General features: G+C 47.3%; 2 protein-coding genes across 3 annotated transcripts in view; one reads left to right on the plus strand and one right to left on the minus strand.

The window, feature by feature from the left end:
- The window catches only part of LOC119455855 (uncharacterized), a 158,077-nt gene extending 150,468 nt beyond the window's left edge, over positions 1-7,609 (plus strand). For both annotated transcript variants that reach the window (XM_037717368.2, XM_037717367.2), the window contains exon 2: positions 4,703-7,609. In XM_037717368.2, coding sequence (XP_037573296.1) covers positions 4,703-4,848 — 146 coding nt within the window. In that variant the 3' untranslated portion in view covers positions 4,849-7,609. The remainder of the gene's footprint in view (positions 1-4,702) is intronic.
- Positions 7,610-19,268: 11,659 nt separating this feature from the next.
- On the minus strand, positions 19,269-19,691 carry LOC119456833 (uncharacterized protein K02A2.6-like). Its single transcript, XM_037718651.1, has one exon. It carries the CDS (start codon positions 19,689-19,691, stop codon positions 19,269-19,271), a length of 423 nt encoding a protein of 140 aa, XP_037574579.1.
- Positions 19,692-19,733: the final 42 nt, after the last annotated feature.

The following is a 19,733-nucleotide window of genomic DNA, read 5'->3' on the forward strand; positions in this document are numbered from 1 at the left end:
TCACTCAGCTTCAGCTTCGCATGGGGTCCTCCCCTTCGCCGTTACCAGTGCGCCCAGCTCTGCAGCTTCGCGCAGGGCAGGAAACATATTTCTCTGGCGAAAAGCAAATACACGAGAGTCTCTGCGGGAGAAAACCGAAATGATCGGCTAAATACGAAAGCTGGCAGTGGGGAGAGATACGGGTCGGTCAGGTTCTGCGGGGAAGCCGGTGGGAAAGGGCGAGAGGGCAGGAAAAAAAAAAGAAGGGAGGCTGCGGTGAGCAACCGTGCGTGGCCAGGACCCCCACAGGAGGTCAATAGAGGCGGGTGAGTACTCGAGCGAGGTTTGGCTTCTGACGGAGACCGTAAGGTCGGGAGTGTATAGGGGGCTGGGGGAAGGGGTGAGAGCGAGGGGTGTGGGTCTGAACAGCTGCTGCGTTGATTTGCCGCCGTTGCTGCCGCCTCCCTTTTCAGCAGGGTCGGCAAGGAGGGTATAGGGGGGAGGGCTAGTGGAAGTTTCTATATAGCAACATCCACGCGTGGCTGTTGAGAGTCAATTGCGCTAACAGCGGTAGGGCGAAAGCCTTCGGAGCTGTCTGTCATCCGTTTGGGACAAAGCTGCAGTGGCGCACCCTGACGGACAGTATACACGCCCTGGCGTTGCACAAACGTAAGAAACGACGATCCGTAAAGCGCGCACAGTTAGCGCTCGCGAGGAACTGAGCATAGCCGTGCTTAGAAGCAGCGTCCTGCGAAACTGAAAGTGTGGTTGCGACAGCTGGCTTTCATCGCCGCCGTCTCTGTGCCATTTGGTTCGTGCAACTAAAGAGAACCGGGGGCAAAAAAAAGGAGACTTGTAGACCCACGACCCACTTCAACGGCTCCTCTGCTGTCGATGACAACGATCTCTAGATGTATGCTGATATTTCGTTTACCGGTTTCATTTCGTTATGGTCACTGCATTGCTCCCGTCGCTGAAAATGATGAATGCCTCATGTCGACGCTTCCATACTTCTCACTTTTACCATTTTTTGTTGCTGTTTGTTCACTGGAAACGAAATGCTCGGAAAAATTCGCTTCCTCAAAGCGAGCCCTCTCAAGATACAGTATAGAGACTAACTCTTAACAGTTTAACGCCTGAGAGTGATAAAAGTAATATACATTGTAACGCACCAGAAAACTTTCAAATACCAGTGATCTCGTCGAGGCTCTTATACACGTGTTTCATAGGCGCGACCAGGGTTTGGGTGTTGAGAATCTATGCCACATCAAATGTATGTTGAAGGATGGCTCGGAACGTTCCTTGAACAAGTCGACGTCAATAAAAAGCAGTGCTCCGCATCGTGCATATCTCCAGAACGAATCAAGCGTGCTCGCATACGATTACGAGCGCTACTATATAGCTACACCGAGTGCAATGAATACAAACCCGCCGGGGTGGCTCAGTCAGCTAAGGCGTTGCGCTGCTGAGCACGAGGTCGCGGGATCGAATCCCGGCCCCGGCGGCCGCATTTCGATGGAGGCGAAATGCAAAAACGCCCGTGTGCTTGCGCTGTAGTGCACGTTAAAGAACCCCAGGTGGTCGAAATTAATCCGGAGCCCTCCACTACGGCGTGCCTCATAATCAGAACTGGTTTTGGCACGTAAAACCCCAGAAAGAAGAAGAAGAATGAATACAACAGTAAGCGCAAGCGTGCTACGAAACCCGGCATGCGGAGGTAAACAGAAGAACCACACGCTGCCTGCTCGATATTTGCAACGTGTGTGTGCGTGTGTGCGTGTGTGCGTGTGTGTGTGTGTGTGTGTGTGTGTGTGTGTTGCGCGGCGCGCGCGTGCGCGTGCGTGCGTGTGGTGTGTGTGTGTGTGTGTGTGTGTGTGTGTGTGTGCGTGTGTGTGTGTGTGTGTGCGTGCGTGTCTGTGCATGTGTGCGTGCGTGTGTGCGTGTGTGCGTGCGTTTGTGCGTGTGTGCGCGTGCGTGTGTGTGTGCGCGCGCGTGCGTGTGTGTGTGCGTGTGTGCGTGTGCGTGTGTGGTGTGTGTGCGTGTGTGTGTGTGTGCGTGCGTGCGTGTGTGCGTGTGTGTGCGCGCGTGTGTGTGTGTGTGTGTGTGTGTGTGTGTGTGTGTGTGTGTGTGTGTGCGTGTGTGTGTGTGTGTGTGTGTGCGTGCGTGCGTGCGGGCGCGCGCGTGCGCGCGTGTGTTTTCGTATTGGTTAACCGCCCTGTATTTACTTAGCCCTTCTCTCTCTCTCTCTCTCTTCATGTTGTTTCATGACGGGCTCATAGCCTTTCGTGTTTGTGCAAGAAGGCACCATATAATTGGTGTGTACATCATAATTTCTTACTGTTTTAGGGGCCACAGGTGTATACTCGTGCACGCATCACGCCTGTCGCGTTACATTCACGTCGTTTATAGTATGAACATAATAGTTCTTCGAGCCATCCTACAATAAATACATTTTATCATCATCATCATCATATGACTCACCGTCTGCTTTGGGGAGGAGGATGCCCTGAACCCTAATTTATAGCTCTGTATTCCGTTCAACCTTCCACGACGGGACTGCACACTTCTAGTCCATCTATGGCTTGGAGTAGCATTTAACAAATGTGTACTCCTTTCTTATCGGAATGGCCAATAGCCCACTTTGTGAATTCTGCGGGTGTAATGAAACAATCGCACACCTTCTTTGTGAGTGCCCTCGTTTCAACTTGCAGAGAGCAGCGCTCTCAGCGACGATAGATCAACTGGACAAACGCCCAATAACAGAAAAGAACATCCTTGGAAACTGGCCTACACAAAAAACGGCGCGAGCCGCCCTGAAGGAACTGCTGCGTTACTTGAAAGACACCGGACTTAGTGACAAATTGTGACTCTGCACTGTGTTACGTAGGATGGAACGTTCACACTATGCAACACGAGAACGCCTTCGCAGACTGCGTGACAGTGCCCACAGAAACAGTTCTGCTTTGTGTGCGTGTGTCATTTTCTTTTCTTTCCTTCCTTTTTTTTATTCGTTATTTTTACTTATTTTTTTCTCTCACTCCTTTCGCATTCCTTTACCCCTCCCCCGGTACAGGCTATAGCCAACCGGAGATAACCTCTGGTTAACCTCCCTGTCTTTCCTTTACCTTTTTCTCTTTCTCTCTCTTAATCAAGAGAAAATTAAAGTGGGGAGGTCAGTCACAAGAACGTGCTTATATATAGTCTACTACTACTCACCGCGTTAAAAATAAGGGGGGAGAGAGAGACAGGGAAAGGAGAGGTAGATAGCAGTTAGAGGCTATTATACAATGAACTATAAATACGTTGTCCAACACTCGGTAGACGCACTATACACGTACTCGACGCACAATGGTCACACAGACGTTAACGTATGACGTTCTCGTACAAAAAACATTTCGTATACCTTCTTATTCATACCACATACTATGTTCCGAAGACGAGCTTACAAGCCCGTCTCACAAAGTTCAGCAGGAATATTATGGCGCGTTTGGCATGGTCAACCCGTCTCTATGCGCCTGTAGTCTTTCCCTTCGAAAAGGGGCCAGAGTTCAGATGGTCTACTGTAAACTTGAGTGGTCCTTCACTCAGCCGGATATTGAGGGCACACTTTTGTACTCCGTGTGGTAAAATAAATCAACTTCAAATTGAACACGCAAAATGTGTGAGATATTTTCTCTGTAATGTGACAGACGCAGCAGTTAGGGTTTCGTTCCCGTTCGATCTATCGAAGATATCGGCGGATGGAGTAGTGTTTTCCCTTTGATTAGTTTACGAACTTTGAAGAAGCCGCTGTTCTTTGTCGCGCAAGAGTGTTTTTGACTATAAAGGCTACTAGTAGTGGTATTGGAACTTAAAAGGGCCCTGAACCACCCCTCGGGCTTGGTGAAATAACATAGTCCGCGGGTAGCACACGCTACTGTGATCATATCTCAGCCAAGTTTTGTTGTTCTACTTGGTGCGTGGAGCTCGCAAGCTGTGCGCAAATTCACCTTTCTCTCAAACGGTCACTTTTCAACAGAAGCCATGTTCCTCACTCTTTTCTGGACGCTTTATTTCATAATAATGTGGATTTTCATGCGCTTCTGCTATTGGTAGCTGCGGTCGGCTACGTAGCGTAGATAGCGCGGCCGCCACGGGATGCCGGCACAAGTCCATAGGCTATAAGCGCGCTGCGGCTCGCTGAGGAAAACCGCGTTTGGCTTACGTTTAGCGCGTCGTAGGCACCAAAATCGGAAATCGTAGCGTCTACGTTAACATCCAAAATAAAACTTGAACTGCGTGCCACAATGACATTTAGAAGGCGGAGCGTTGTGGCCACGCCCGCTCCGCCGTAGCCTTCGCAGTGCAAGGCATTGAAGTATTTGGTTGTGTTTGCTTGCCAATAACTCCGCTTCTGCTGAACGCATTGAAGTACTTTTTGTGGCAAATTATTTGTGAAATAGCCGATATTCACTTCAAATGCCTTTCGCCACTTCGATAAAAAGTGGTTCAGGGCCCCTTTAAGTCATCTCTGACGCACGTTTGAATTTGCAAATATTGCCTTAAAAGGAATGATTTTACAAGTGGCCGTGTTCAGCGGAGTGCCAGTTTCTATGTCACTGACGCGGTGCTATGCCACGGCGAATTTACCCACCAGCTTACCCCTCTTACATCTTCACTGTAACTAAAGCCGCAATCTTTCTTTGTTTTTCTTCCTCTTTCCCTTTCTCTCCTTCGTGCGCAGTGAGGAAAGAGAACGAAAACCTGTTCCGGCTTCCGACGTCCACGGCCGCCACCACCACGACGGGAGCCGCCGTGACGGCGACGGCGACCACAGCGTTCGCGTCGGACAACGCGACGCTGACCGCACCGACGGTGGCCGTCGGCTGACCCCGCCGCCTGGCCCTGACCTATGGATGGCCTGAGTGCCACCACCACCACAATCGCCACAGGAGATGCTCGTTCCTGTTACGGGACGACGTCGGGAAGATTCGGAAATGACCGCCGCGAAATGCTTCGCGGTTTAGCTGAGGTTCGTCGCCTCAGACGAGGAATGTGCGGAATACATGTATAGCTTGACCAAACCTGGTTTCGCGTGTGCAGCGGCGGAGAACTGGAACATTAGTAGCACACTGGCTACCTGTCAGAAATCATCCCCATCTCCCGCTATCGCAGGGATTCACACGATATAATCGTATACTCGTCTTCTTACTTTTCTTTCTGAGTTTAATTTTAACTTCAAGCTTTTATCTTACAAATCTGCATAGTCAACCTTCCTATTCTGATCAGTTTCTTTTTTTTCCTGTTCTCTCAAAATCGCATTGATGCCTGTCGCTTATTTGTACGTGCCGTGCGTTTTATACAGGCAAGTTGTTCTCACTTCCTCAAGTCACATTCACTGAATCCCTCAGTCACTTACTCCTTCATGACTTTGAACCATTGTCCACTGTGAAGGCTCAACGTGTTTCATCTTCTTAACGAGATTATTCTTTAATCAAAGCAGGAGCAAGAATGCATTGGAAGTTACACTGTCTTGTTTAACTGCAGCTGTGACAAAACAGAAAGACAAACTCGTTTCACAGCAGAGTCCTATAGGGTAGCACTTGTAACTGCGTTACTGAAAAAAAAAAAAAAAAAGGTATTTTCACTTCGGAAAAGAAGCCAATTTATTCTTTCTTTTTTGTAATTTCCCTATTCAAATTCTAACCACGCGCACCGTTTATTCCACGATGCCAGAAAGTCAACCTATCGAACAACGATAGCTTGATTTGAGGGGATGAAAAAGGCTCTGCGAAGTGCGAAATTTTTCATCCTCATCATCTCTTACCCATTCTTCACCGCTGACCACACGAAATCACGGAGCACACGTGAAACGCGTTGCTCAAAATGGCGTCCGCGTTTATCTTTAGAGAGAACAGTTGTGGCATCGAACTCTCGTGTAGTTGCACGAAGCTCGGCCCGTACAGGGCACCCTTGGAAGCGCCGACTTCGACAACTCGGCAGACAGACAAGCAACTCGGCATCAGTCGCCAAACAAGCAGCGGCGTGGTGTCTCGGCTTCAACGCCAACCCGCACACGGCGCCGTCTCCATTGACTGGAGCCACCAGTGGGTCAAGGCGGCAGTGTGAAAGACGGACGCCGTCACTACGGAGTTGTTCTTTTTTTTTCTGTCTGTCTTTCGTTCTTAATTTTCCCTCTCGGTGAGTCATTTCGTGTAGCACTGCTCAGTCCACGCGACAGCGAGTCGAAAGTGAACCTACCGCGTGTCTGTCTGACCATGTATTGTGTTTTCGTTGTGTCGTTGGTGTTTGCGCTCCAAGTGCAGATGAAAAGAGAAGATAGAGAACACAGAAGGGACCATGAATGAAGCGTTGAAACTAAACGTGACGCAGTTGCGTTTATTAACACTTGGAGAGTGCTCGGTGTTTTGTCAAAGCCTGGACGGCACACCTTTTATCTTCGAAACGGTAGTTACGACTTTCTGGATGTCGTGAATGTTATTGGTCGCAGCAAGAATACGCTAAGTGCTGAACTCTTTACATTCGTGAGACCGCATAATACTTTCTGACTTCGAATATAGTATTGGAGTTCTGTGCGAGATAAAGAGCTCAGTACTTAGCTTAGCAGTCGCTGTGAAGCTCAGTAGTCGCTAATCTCTACCATTTCCATGGCTGCGAGACGTATTATTGTTTATTTCGATTTGTTTGAGCTCTCTTTTTCTAGATAACCTACAAACGTTTTCAAACGTTGAGGTATCGCAAAACACATCAACAATTTCCAAGAAGTTATCAGTCCATAAACCATACCCCACCGGCGTCAGCAGTCATTCAAACACCTTTAACGGCGTTCACGACTTCACACAGACACACCTGGCGCATTTAATACCAATACCATTGGCTCAATTTTCTAACCAGAACTATGTACGTCTTAATGTAGCGGTCTGTTTTAATGTCAACCTGAATATCGGCGGGAGAGTGGAAAAATTCCCGAATCGGTGCTTCAAGGAGAGAATAGGCACAAAATACGCTGTTATGGCCCACAGCACTAAGTTGAACATGCCTAAAATCACGAAAGCATCTCGTGTGTGACAGCATGGTTAAAACAGGCATTACCCTTCAGCAGCTCTCTAATTCATATTCACTGAGTGTATGTGCGCAAGAAACTGGACACTAAACTTTTTTTTTTTTACTCCTTTCCTACAGGTGCGGGCCCTGCAATGCTTTATAAGTTTAGGCGACTTTGACGCATTGCTCAAACCAGTTCAAAACGCAGGATCTTCTTTCATGGTCCCTGGGAAGCGGCGAATCTATTCGCGCATGTTAACGTGTACAGATAAGACGAGTGGTATTACTCATTGTGTGACAGAGTGAGCAGTGTGACAATGTTTAGTGATACCATATGTAGATCTTACGAAATTTCGTCAACTCTTGATCGTCTTGCAGTGGGTGATAGTTTGTTTTGTAGAGATTGTATACAGTGTTTGGTAGAGACATACTTATGGCCTGTATTAAAATGCGATCTATAGGTAGAGCCGGAATACGAGCAGCATTGACTTGAACGTTTTCTCCTAAAGCGCACGCAAAAATGATCATAGTTGCGTGACGACGAAGCAGAAAACAAGTATTAAACCAAGCTCACAGCTAGCAAAAATTTTTTAAAAAGAAGCGCTAAAGTGGGCATGTATAGTTATGCTTGTCGTGCTTTGTGGTGCAGCAACCGCATCGGAATGAGGGTTACTTCTTTTGAGAGGTAAGAACCGCCAAAGAAAGCGTAGTAAAAAAAAAAAAAAACGCCATTCTTTGCAGTGACATTTTCCAGCGCAAAAATTTTCAGCGTACTTCACTACGATTTAGTTTGAAAAGCACATGAGCTTGTTCACGCAAAGTTTACAGCAGCGCAATTCCCAACAAGGGCAACCAGTATATTCAAACGCGCAATTTAGAATGTGGGGCAATAGGCTTTTTTATCGTGCTGTCATCTTCAGATCTTCAATGTTCTCTCTTACGCTATCAGTAATGTTCTTTTCGCGTAACTGCGACTGAAATTGCAACGTTTTCTTTTCTTTCCTTGTTCTGAACAGCCGCGCTTATCCAGAGTCACTAAAAGAATGAGGGTGGTAGCAATTTGTGATTTTCTTCATGCACCGCAAGGAACGTTTCCTACACAACTGGCCTCGATCTGCCTCGTTGTGACATCGCAGCACCGCGCTATAATTTTATGCGCTCGCGGAGCGCTCGACGGAACGTGGGGGCGAGCATGGGACAGAGAACGAAGCCCGTGCGGCCTCCGCACAAGACTACACACGAAGGAGACTATCCCCCGTTTTATACGAACGTTCGAATCTAACCCCACTTTATACGACATCCAAACTCAGCAGCCACTGACCGATCAGAGACCGGAAGCTTTCTCTCCGCGTTCGAGGTGTACACAGTTGTCTATATATAGCTCGGCGACGCGCCGATGCTTGCAGCGCGAAACTCTCAGCGGCTCACCCTTCCTGAAATGCCGAATTTATGTACACGTTGCATTTCTCGGCCCATTTGTCACACGCCACAGATTGAAAGCTAGCTCGAACTGGCCGCGGCGTTAGATTACAGCGAGGAATTGCGAGCAGTATAAGCGACATCGCGAGCTGATTCGCCAGTGCTGGTCAGTTGGTTTCATCGCCAACCTGCCACCGCTTCCAACGCTGGCAGTTCTAAAATGAGTCGACGTTGCTATGTAGCTCTTGTCACACACGCGAAACGCCACAGAGCCTGGCGACAAATAAAATGGTGGTTCTACAGTAGGCGGCGCCTACAGCGCCAAAGCTGCCAGACAAATCGCTGAAAGCAAACCACGATCTCAGTGCATACAATAACGGAGCGACAGGAAGGAGATAATCCTCGAATACGGCGCGGATTAGTCATAGTTTAGACAATCGCGGTGAGGCACTTTGTAAAGGTGTTGCAGCACATTTATACACTGAAGGGACAGTCGCCGCTCTCCTACATACATACAAAGACAATTGCCAGCGCGTGATACAGACATTAATCACGCGCACTGCCTCCCTGAATTTTTTTTTCAATTTCTTTCTTGTTTAGAAGTAAGTATAGCGAACATCCTTGGTGTAGCCATCTATAGGACGTCTCGTGCTCAGGTCAGACTATCTGTGTGTATGTGCGCGAACTCGTTGCCGCTGTACTACGACACTGCTACAATGCGAACGTGCCGTTAGAGTGTAGATCTTGGTGCGAGGGGAGGCTGCTTCGTAAGAACACATAGCATTACGTGGCTAACTTTATCGCCTCTTGTCGCGTCTGGTCGACTTATCTTGCCTTCAACATAAGCTGTTGCATCGCAGTTGGTACTTTCTCAGAAAATATGCAGTTCTTAAGCAGTGAAGGACCACGACGTTATACCGATGATATACAGTAAGCATGAGGAAACATGCCTCGCTCATAAATTGACAACTGTGTGCGAAATTGCGTGTAAATGGTACTGCAGACGCAGAATTAGTCAATTAAATTTTTAAAATTAGAACAAGCGATAAGTTTTTCTTGCCACGAGATGCTCTGAGGTTCATCAGCACCGCCATTCCAGAAACATCTTGATAACATCGCTTCCAAGTGCGCATATGGTGTCAACTTGCCTAAGCTACACCAAGTCGAATGAGATGACGCGTGCACGCTCAGTGTTCCAGTGTTTAGTTGCATAAATATAGCCAATTATGTCTTATTCGCGAACCCGTTGTCGTCTGGCTGCTGAAAGATAGCGAGAGCATCAATGCTTGGCTGAACAATACTCGCTTATAATTTGGCAGTACAGCTTGAAACCGCTGTAGCAGCGCCGGCGGCAAAAACATTCGTAACTTACGCTTCACCGGCGCGACAGTATAGAAGTTACGAACGCTCTTCCGTCCTCGCTTCATTAGGGCGTGCATTGTTGACTGCTTCGTAAATGCACACCTCCTCAAACTATACACAAAGTTCACGATGACGTTATCCGAGCGCTACAGAGCATGATGTTTCCTGTGCGCCACAGGACAAGTTCTGTTGACTGGCGTAGCCGTTGTACAAAAGGAAGGTGCGAGTTGAACTTCGCGCAGCATGTTTTCAAACCCCGTTGTTCACAATGTCACGTTTTCACCGATTTTTATCTTCACAGGAGCGACAAGAAGTTACAGTGGGTATATGATGTATAGGCTGTGCTGGTTTCCGGCCTAACGTCGTCGCTTTGATTGGGCTCCCTTGTCATGTTGCACAGTGTATCACGCTGTCTGGTACAGGAGAAACTTGCAGTTGAAAAGTGCGCGTGGTGTGTTTTCACTAACGAATCTATATGGCCGGAAAAATGCCACAATATTATTCCGATTCTATTCGTTTTCAGCTTTGCACACTGGCCTGACCGCCACCCTGCCCACGTTATCACAATAATCAGACGCTAAGGAATGGTAGATGGTAACAATAGAGTAGAATCGGGAGAAAAAAAAAAGTAGTAACATTATTCCGGCCATTTTTTTTTTTTTGTCGGTGTGGGTTGTTGTTCCCAGTTATATCAAGTGCAGCAGTACCCAATTTAACCACTTTGGACGCTTATTTAATATTCGAATGTCTGCCAGAGGCCGGGTAGAAAAACTAGCAATGTTCTCATATTACGCCACCTGGCACCATTCGTATACATGACAAGGTTCTACTTTTATTCATTGCGGGGTAACATACCGCTGAAATTAAGATTTTTTTTTCTTAGTGGGCGATTTTCTCGCCTTCAAAGTGCTACGTATTGTACCACGCATAATTGCAGCATGCATTTTAATATATGTGAGAAGACCTAATGCAATGAACATCATTCGGAGCCGAGCAAACGGTGGGAGAAAAATGTAGCTGACTTGAGACAATTATTTAAAAAATTTTCAATCAGACAATTATTAGCTAGTAACTGTCATGCTGTTACAATGAAAATGTTGGGGCACGTTTCTGAAACTTCCTTTGTCAAGAAAAAAAAAAACAGTTGAAAAATGTATTTCCTTCGGATGGTTCCGAATAGGCAGGGAATATTTGTAACTGCTTTCCTTGTGAAGCTTAGTGACGCAATTGCGACGCATATTGTCGTCGCAATTTTCTAAAATCCTCTTCGGTGAAAGGTCTTATCACACTCGCTATGGACAACCTTAATTTCCTTTTTTCCCAAGCTAATAAAAGAAGCACTATCAACATCCGCACCTTAAAAATTAGGTGTCACCTAATGCAATCGCAGCCTGAAAATTGATCGATTAACAATGCAAGTGATTGAAGCCTCTGCAAGTATTGAAGTGTCTGCATTCCAACGTGGAAGTCCTGCATATATAAACTGACCTTGTCACCGAGAAAATTCTTAAAGCACAGTCCGCGTAATGGCTCAAAAACAAAACAAGTACACAGAACGTTTCTAGTACCCCAGTGCACTGTACCACTCTTGACACCTCCTTCCATTCTATCTGGGATCAATTCACCGGTTACGTGAGGAAAAAGGAAAAGGCGTATGGGAGCTGCTTTATCTTATCTATACAGCTCCAGCGACCGCATCTGTGGCGGGAGAGCGACGGCAAACAGTGACGCATCTATATGACGTCACAGTGTTTCGCGGAGAACGTTGTTTTTTTTTATTTATTTTTTGTCATCGGGAGGATTGCGTGTGCATAGCAACACTTTTTTCGAGCATTCTCGTTTTGTTTCATTCCTTGCTACTCGCGTGCCAAAGCCGTGTGTGATGTTGTATTTGCAAACGTGCTAATAATACTTGTATGTTTCTAGTCACTCGATTAGGTTTATATCGCAAGGAGACAATAAAGTATCGTCAACGGTAAATGGCGTCGACAGCCTCGTTTATCTGTGACTGCCTTGGAACTGTGTTCATGTGCACGAGACAGAAACACAAAATCAATTTAGCCTCTTCACTATACTGAAGGCAATGTAGGGAGGGAAATGAGTAACTGTGTTTAAAACGTTATTTCACACTATTTGAAGAGCTTACAGGAAATTGGTGACATAAAATACATTTTGAAACCAAAAAAAAAAAAAAACGTGTCCACAAATGTAGACAGAAGTTGTGAAAACATTCCCTGAGCTGCTCACAGCTATTTTTCCTTTTTTTTTTTTTAGCACTGCCTCAGCCAAGATATGGCGCCCTCCTATGTAAACAGTACAAACCATGACGTAGGCTGACAAGCTCGCCTGATTTGGATGCCTCAGAGCTTTTTCTAAGGCGCACTTGACTTTAGACAAAGTGTCTGCAAGTATGGACATTGGTATCGAACAGGAAGGTTTATGCAGGAGTGCTTGGCTTTAGCAAAACTACCCACAAATGTGGACACTGGTAGCGAAGAGATTAGACTGATAAGGTAATATTTCAGAACTCTATTTTCCTCGTATTGCCGTAATATGTCGAATATGAAGAGAGAAAGTGAAGGCTGAATTCAAATTTATTGACTTTCGCGCCAAAATCTTATAGCGCTGATCACGCCAATGTGACGTCAAATTTTAGTTTTTGTTTGTTTCTTTTTTTTTTTCAGCTGTTGTGACTCAGTAAATGTTCTTAAAACTTGCTAAGTTCAGTATCTGGCTTTTTTTTTTTAGAATGCAACGTACTTCAATCTTACAGATAAAGAATTAGGTAGGCCATATTTTACACCCTAAAAACACATGACGTCACAGTGAGCTAGTGCGAGAACTTGAAGGTGGTCTCGCCATCCGTCTTTTGTTTGTGGGCCTATTCTGGCTTACTGTAAAATAATTTATACCCTTAAAATGAATGAGCATGTAAACCGATGTACAATGGACGCCCTTACACCCGTTTTACACTCAAAAGAGTGTTAGTGTGTAAGTTATAAATTGATTTACACTCTTATTCGCTTTTAAGGGTGTAATTTTACAGTGTGCCAAGCCTCTTCTCATGATGAGAACGACTTTTTTTTTGTTTACTAATACAGCTCAACCTGTTTTTCTCTTTAGTGTCCTTTAACCATGAATGCAGTCCCTTGAAGTAACGCAGACCGGTGCGGCGGCAGATACCTTCGAGTGGACGCTGAGTCATCCGATGAATTACATTTTCGTGAGGGGGATACAAGGAACAAAATTCAACTACACATACAGGTGATACAAACGGAACAGCGGGCTATACTAATAAAGCTGGGTATTCGAAAGGAAACAGAACTCGAAGCGAAGAAAAGAAAAGGATACATTCCGGCTTGGACTCGGATGCAAAGGTAAGCACTGACTTCTTTCGTTACGTCAGCCATACACATTTCTCATTCGCCGTTTCTTTCTCCGTCACACACGCCGATGAAGAAAAACGGAACTGACGTAGCCACATGCTGCAGTCATTATGTCGGGTGGCTTCAGCGGCTTCGCATCGGTCGCGATACCAAAGAAAATTCGGCAGAACTCATCTCGCGGTGATTGTCGACGGTAATGCGTTAAGCGTTGAATCAATATAGCGACACAACGTATATTTCCACCGTCGAAACGAGTTATGTACGAGGCGTGTATTACAGCGGGACTCCTCTTTCATGCTTCCCTAAGAACACTCGGCGACATCTAGCGCCGCCGCTGCGAAGCCTGCGCGTAGCCTCCGAAATGCACGGCGCGCCGGTGCGTGCGAACGCGGAGAATTGCTCCATCGCTTGCCGCAGTGACTCAGTGACACAAACTGTGACCCAAGTTGGCGAGAGGTTCACTCAAATTCGGCACATACCAAGTGCATTCATGGTGCTGCTCGCTAAAGCGTTGGCGTGAAAGACGCTCTTTGAAAAGCGACCAATAGCCAGTGCATTTGTGGCGTAGCCTGCTAAAGCTTCTGGTTGCGGTCCTTGAGGAACCCTCGTGACGTGGGCTCTATTCCCAGGGATATTTTTCGGCATCGTAGAGCGGCACATTCCCAATGGCACGTACCAAGTAACCTAAGTTGGCGTCAAAGACGCTCATTGACGAGCGGCACACATCTACTGGCGCATACCCACTAACCCAACCTGGCATCAGAGAGGTTCATTGAAGACCGATATGGACTCAGAGATCCAAGTCGGCGTCGAATATTTTCTTCGAACAGAGGTGCCTATACCCAGTCACGCATCCACAGTGACCCATGTCAGCGTGAAAGAGGTTCTTCGATTCACATATGTACACATTGGCACGTACTCAATCACCCAAGTTGGTCCGATGGTTGGTTTCGAACCCTGTTACCTTAGCACAGCAGCTCGATGCTCAGCACAGCAGCCCAGACTTAGTAGCTCAATTCGAGAAGCAACGAACACATGTGGGCTGTCCATTCAAGCAAGGGAGTGATGAACGAAAGGAAATACTGCAATACTTAAAAGAGCATGGGGCCCAACGCTTGTCACGCACGATTTTATACGAACAGGAAGCGGCTAGCCTCAAAGAGCGAGCAACCCTTATCGGTCACCGAGTTAGTCAATCGGATAAAAAGTGGATGGAAGTATTTAAGATATTCCGCTCGAAGTGCATTGGTGCCTTGCACTTCCACGAAACTCCAGTTGGTGAAGGACATTTCGTAATGCTTGACGTGCTCAGCAAAACATTTGCTGTAAAACATCTTTTTTGAGTCATGTACTTGCCACAACATACGAAAATGTGTTTACACTGGAGACGTTGTCAGTTTATCAAGACGGCGGGTTGGGGCAATCCACTGTGACTATGCGTGTGTACGAGCCCTGACTGGTCGTCTGCTCCTGTTAATAAAATGCGCAATACCCGACGAGAAATCTTCGTTAAGAAGCACGACAGTGCAGCGACATGAAAAATGCATGTGCGAAAGGACACTCAATTGTCCCTATAGATAAGCCACTCACACTTGTAACTCTTGATATGGCATTCATGTCGAAGCTAAACACCTTATTTATTTTTTTCACAACTCCATAGCCTGATCTGTAAAAATACTCATTCATCTACGACAGACAACCATTTATTTGCTAAAAGGCACTGTCCGCACAATATGCGAATTCACGTTTCTTCTCATTGGTACTGAAGGGTACGCTGATACCGCATAGTGTCGGATGATACTTTTTTCACGTGTACGAACCAATCTTTGCATCATATAGTGTAGGAAGTATAGTAAATAGTGTTAGCACAAGCCCAGTCCAATTGTGCGATGACCCAGGCGTTCGGCTGCACTCGGAAGGCGTCGTATGACGTCGGAACCAGTAGTGCCGTTTCTTTTACGCTCTGCGAAGTAAACGCTTTATACTTAATACTTAAGTATTCGTATTCATCAACAGAGTAGTACGGAGGCGTCACCCGGTCGCGGTAACTCAGTGGCTATGACGTTGCGCTGCTGAGCACGAGTTGGCGGGTTTTGAATGCAGAAACGCTCATGTACCATGCATTAGGTGCACCCAAAGAACCCCCAGTTGGTCAAAAATGAATACGAAGTCCTCATCTATACGGCGTGTTTCATAATTATATCGTAGTTTTGGCACGTAAAACTAAAACGATAATAATTTCTTTAGTGTGGCTGTGTGACAGCTTGTAGAATACTTTTCAAGGTGTGAAGCTTTGCCAATGAAGCAAGTTAGAAGAGTGAATGCGACATGAAACATTTGAAACAGTCCGCTGACCACAGAATCGCCGCAGTTCACAAGACCGCTTTCCTGCGGCAAGTGCTATATACATCGGTCAGACGGGCGGAGCATCGACGCCAAAGTGAATAACAAGTACGCCGAGAGTGACCCATCAGCGATGCCAGATGCCCACTGTGCAGCACAGGAAAAGCGGGAAGCGGGTCCTCGATTGAGGGGGCAGGAAAATGGCTTCAATGAGTGGGAAGTTGGCCGAACAAGCGCAGGCAGTGTCAAAGAACGCCAAAGCGCCAACAACGCGCCTTTCCGGTGTTTTGAAAGGCCTACGGGCGTAGCTATTTGTTGAGGCTATTGTTCCTCGGTACGCCGTTGTTTGTGGATCCTGAAGTGTACTCATAGAGAAGCAAATGGGCAGCTCGAAAGAATACGGTTCAAAGATAAGAGAAGCGCAGCTTGGTCCTAGTTACATGCGCAGGAAAACGGGTGTAGTCACACAGAATACATTCTGTTTCATTCGTAAAAAGAAGGCATAAGCAAAATAAATGCTTGCCACCGGAGGAGCCTCAGTAACGAAGCTTTCCGGCAGCCTCTGTAAAAGCGGCAACGTAGGCCGGCGTAGGGGAAGGGCCACTGTCTGGTGAAAAAGACTGCTTTCGGAGCATTAGCCATGTTTTTGGAGTGGCCGTGTCGTATAGATTCTCCAGCCTAATCAAAGGTAAAGAAATGCTGACTGGCGGAAGTTGCCGTAAACAATGTTTACCAACCACAAATGGGTTTCCCTCGTTCCAGACAGACGCTGCGTCAGCTAGTAAGAAAGCGCAGCCGTGCAGTTGTCCCATACAGTTTGTTTTCGTTCAACTCTTACAGCTGACCAAGCGTGACTGAAACATTACAATTTCTGACGCAGCGCTCAATTTTGCTTTTGGATGTTCAAATTGAAACACACGTACACTATACGCGAGAAATATAAAGGCATCACAAAGAAAAGGTGACGATAGGATCGAGATGCTGGGAAAGATGCCGTTTTGTATTTTCGGTCCACGGGGGAAAAACTATTAAAAATGTAGTCCTGCTTGAGCGACGACAAAACAAATCCTTGTAATTTCCGCTACTTGTGTGCTGGCACTGTTATTGCTTTCTCCGAGTGTGGGCTGCCGCTGACTTGGAACGTCAGAAAAACTGTAAATAATCTACAAAAGGAAAATTCTAGAAGGCCACTCATACGATTTCCTTTAGAGACACCCAAGAAAACTGATGTCTGGTGTTTCGTTTACATTGCCCCTTTCAGCATCACTGACGTACCGGTACGTCTCCGTGTTTCTGTCCCGTCATGTTTCTTTTGACAATCCTTTTGTCAGATAGAAATGTGAGGAGCACACCAAGAGTGCATTTTCCATTATCCCTGTCATTTCTTTATCATTTCTGCACGACCCAAAATAAACCCTTGTGGTCATTTTATAATATCCGAGAAATACATTTGACGTGGGGGGTGCGTCATCGCTGAAAAAGGAAAAAAAACTACATTGAAAAGATTAAGGACATTTGAATTTATGTGGACGGAATTCGATGTCGCCTTGATATTCTCACTTCGTAGGCACTGCGTAGAGAAAGTCAGCCAATGAGAGTGGGGGCAGGACGTTAACGTCAAGCTGGTCTGAAAATAATGTTTTATTTTCTAATAATGGCGCCTCAAGCTCTCTCTATGCTACTACTGTTCCAGTGCTCACTGCCTTGTCGCATTGTCGAATCAAACTATGAAAGCACAAAACTACCCGCCGAGGTTGCTTAGTGGCTATTGTGCTGGGCTGCTGAATACGAGATCGCGGGATCAAATCCCGGCCATGGCGGCCGCATTTCGAGGGGGGCAAAGTGCGAAAACACCCATGTACTTGGTTTAGGTGCACTTTGAAGAACCCTATAGGCAGCCCAAATTATTCCGGAGTCCCCCACTACGGCGTGCCTCATAATCAGATCAAGGTTTTGCACGTAAAACCCCATAATTTAAAAATGAAGCCACAATGCTCTAGAAGGCCACTCGAAGGTTAAGTGCCACCTAAACAGTGTTAGCTGTTCCGACGACAGGTATACGACTACCACGGCACGACATTGGCAACGACGATTGCAAGACGGCAACGTTGACAGCACGACTAAAACGATGACATTGACGACGACGACTCTACGACTGTGATGACAGGGTGAACAAGACAGGTGAATAAGAGGGCAGGTCGGCTTGCACGTCGTTGACCCGGGATCTAATCTTACGAAAGCAGACCTTTCTAGTGGCTTCTACCGAAGAACCAAGCCGTCAGTGACAAATGTAATGATAGTTCCCGTCACAGAAGCCGAGGAATTTAGTTCCTTTTGAACTATCATTGCAACAATTTTTTTTCTTTAACAGTCGGCTAGATTTTGCTTTTTGGTTCACTTTGTCGGCTCAACACACAGCCTAGTTCGCAGAAGGCGGACGCCTGCGTCACTCTATCGATAGCCGATCGGGGCCCTAATGGATTACTTTAAATGTGTTCCTCCAAAGAAAGCTTATCAGCCGTAGGCCCGTTTCGCCAAGAAAACGGATTCTTTTCCGACGTACGAGCTACAGGCTGGCGCAAACGACGATGGAACGGCTAGAACGTACCTGTTGTCCTACGCCGTCGCCTGGCTTATGTCGTCCATAGCGAGAAAAGGGAGGGGTGTCAGAAGAACTCGTTTATTTGTTTTTATTGGTCGTTTCTAAAGGATGACTTTTCTCTAGAGAGAGAGAGAAATAGAAGAGAGGAAAGGCAGGGAGGTTAACAAGACGCACGTCCGGTTTGCTACCCTGCACTGGGGAAAGGGGGTATGGGGATGAAAAGAGAGAGAAAGAAATAGAGATAGCACAGTTGCGCACACATCTGAAGCTTCGCACTTTTCTCTAAAAATGTGAAAATGTACGAAGATGAAAAGTACAAACGAGGACATGCTTGGAACCAGTTCCTTATTTTGAAACTGTCGAGCGGGCGAGTGACACAGCAGGTAACTGTCCGGGCGGGCAAGTGCCCGACCGCGTTTACCGAACGCTTATATAGCCGAGGATGCAGTGCTGCCATCTAGTGGTACTGGCGTACACTACATCCTCCCTTCTGTAAAATAAAATAACAGAACAGAGGAACTCAAGCTCCGGCACAAAACGTTCTTAAGTCGAGCCTTATCGGCCTGCGGATCTTTCTGCCGAACCTAGAGACGCGTGGCGTAGAAGGAGAACCGCAGGGTGCATATGCAGTGGAGGTGCTTTCCCGAGGCGATGCGGATTCCTGGTCTTGAGCTGCTCGATCAGCTCCAGGCGTTATTGGGGTCATGGCGGTCTGCGCCACCGCAGGATTTCCAGGTGGAGTGGTAGTGTCTTCCACAAGACGTCCCGTCATTGGAACCAGGTGCATCCGGTTGCGCTGGAGTACACCCGTCGGAGTCTCCACCCCGTAGGAGCGAGGGCGTTGAGCTGGCCCCATGACGATCGCGGGGGAGTTGACGTCCCGTACCCAGACCTGCTCGCCGGCCTGAAGAGGCCACTGTTCATGAGCCGCGTGTCTTCTGTTGAAGTCGGATGCTTGGCGCCTCCGGTTGTCTTGGTCTCTCCGAGGGAATGAGACCGACGGCCGCCAGGTAGGCGCCTGGTGCGACGCCTTTGGTACCCGGGTCTGTAGGCGTCTGCCCATGAGCAGATGAGCAGGGCTCACTCCGTTTACCCCAGGGGTGTCCCGGTATGCCAGAAGCGCAAGGTATGGATCATCCGCCTTCCGCAGCAGGTCCTTGACCGTTCTCACCATCCTTTCCACCTCTCCGTTCAACTGTGGAAATGGGGCTGCTAGTGACGTGGCGGAAACCGTAGGAATCGGCGAAGGCGGAGAACTCTCTTGCAGCAAACTGAGGACCGTTATCGCTGAGCACCAGTCTAGGGATCCCGTGGCGCGCGAAGACGCTCTTGATGACGTTGATGACAGCAGGTGCTGACGTCGAGCGCAGGCTGATGACCTCCGGGAAGCGTGACCGGTAATCCACCAGAAGGACGTAGTCCTGGCCGTCCAAATGAAAAAGATCTACGCCCACCTCTTCCCAGGGCCGAGTTGGAGTGGTTGATGGCAGCATAGGTTCCGAGCGCTGCACACTGGTTTCGGCGCACGTGGGGCAGTTAGACACCAGTGTCTCCATCTGGTTGTTGATGCCCGGCCACCAGACTGATTCCCGAGCCAG

Source organism: Dermacentor silvarum, chromosome 6, assembly GCF_013339745.2.
Source record: "Dermacentor silvarum isolate Dsil-2018 chromosome 6, BIME_Dsil_1.4, whole genome shotgun sequence".
NCBI classification, from domain to species: domain Eukaryota; kingdom Metazoa; phylum Arthropoda; class Arachnida; order Ixodida; family Ixodidae; genus Dermacentor; species Dermacentor silvarum.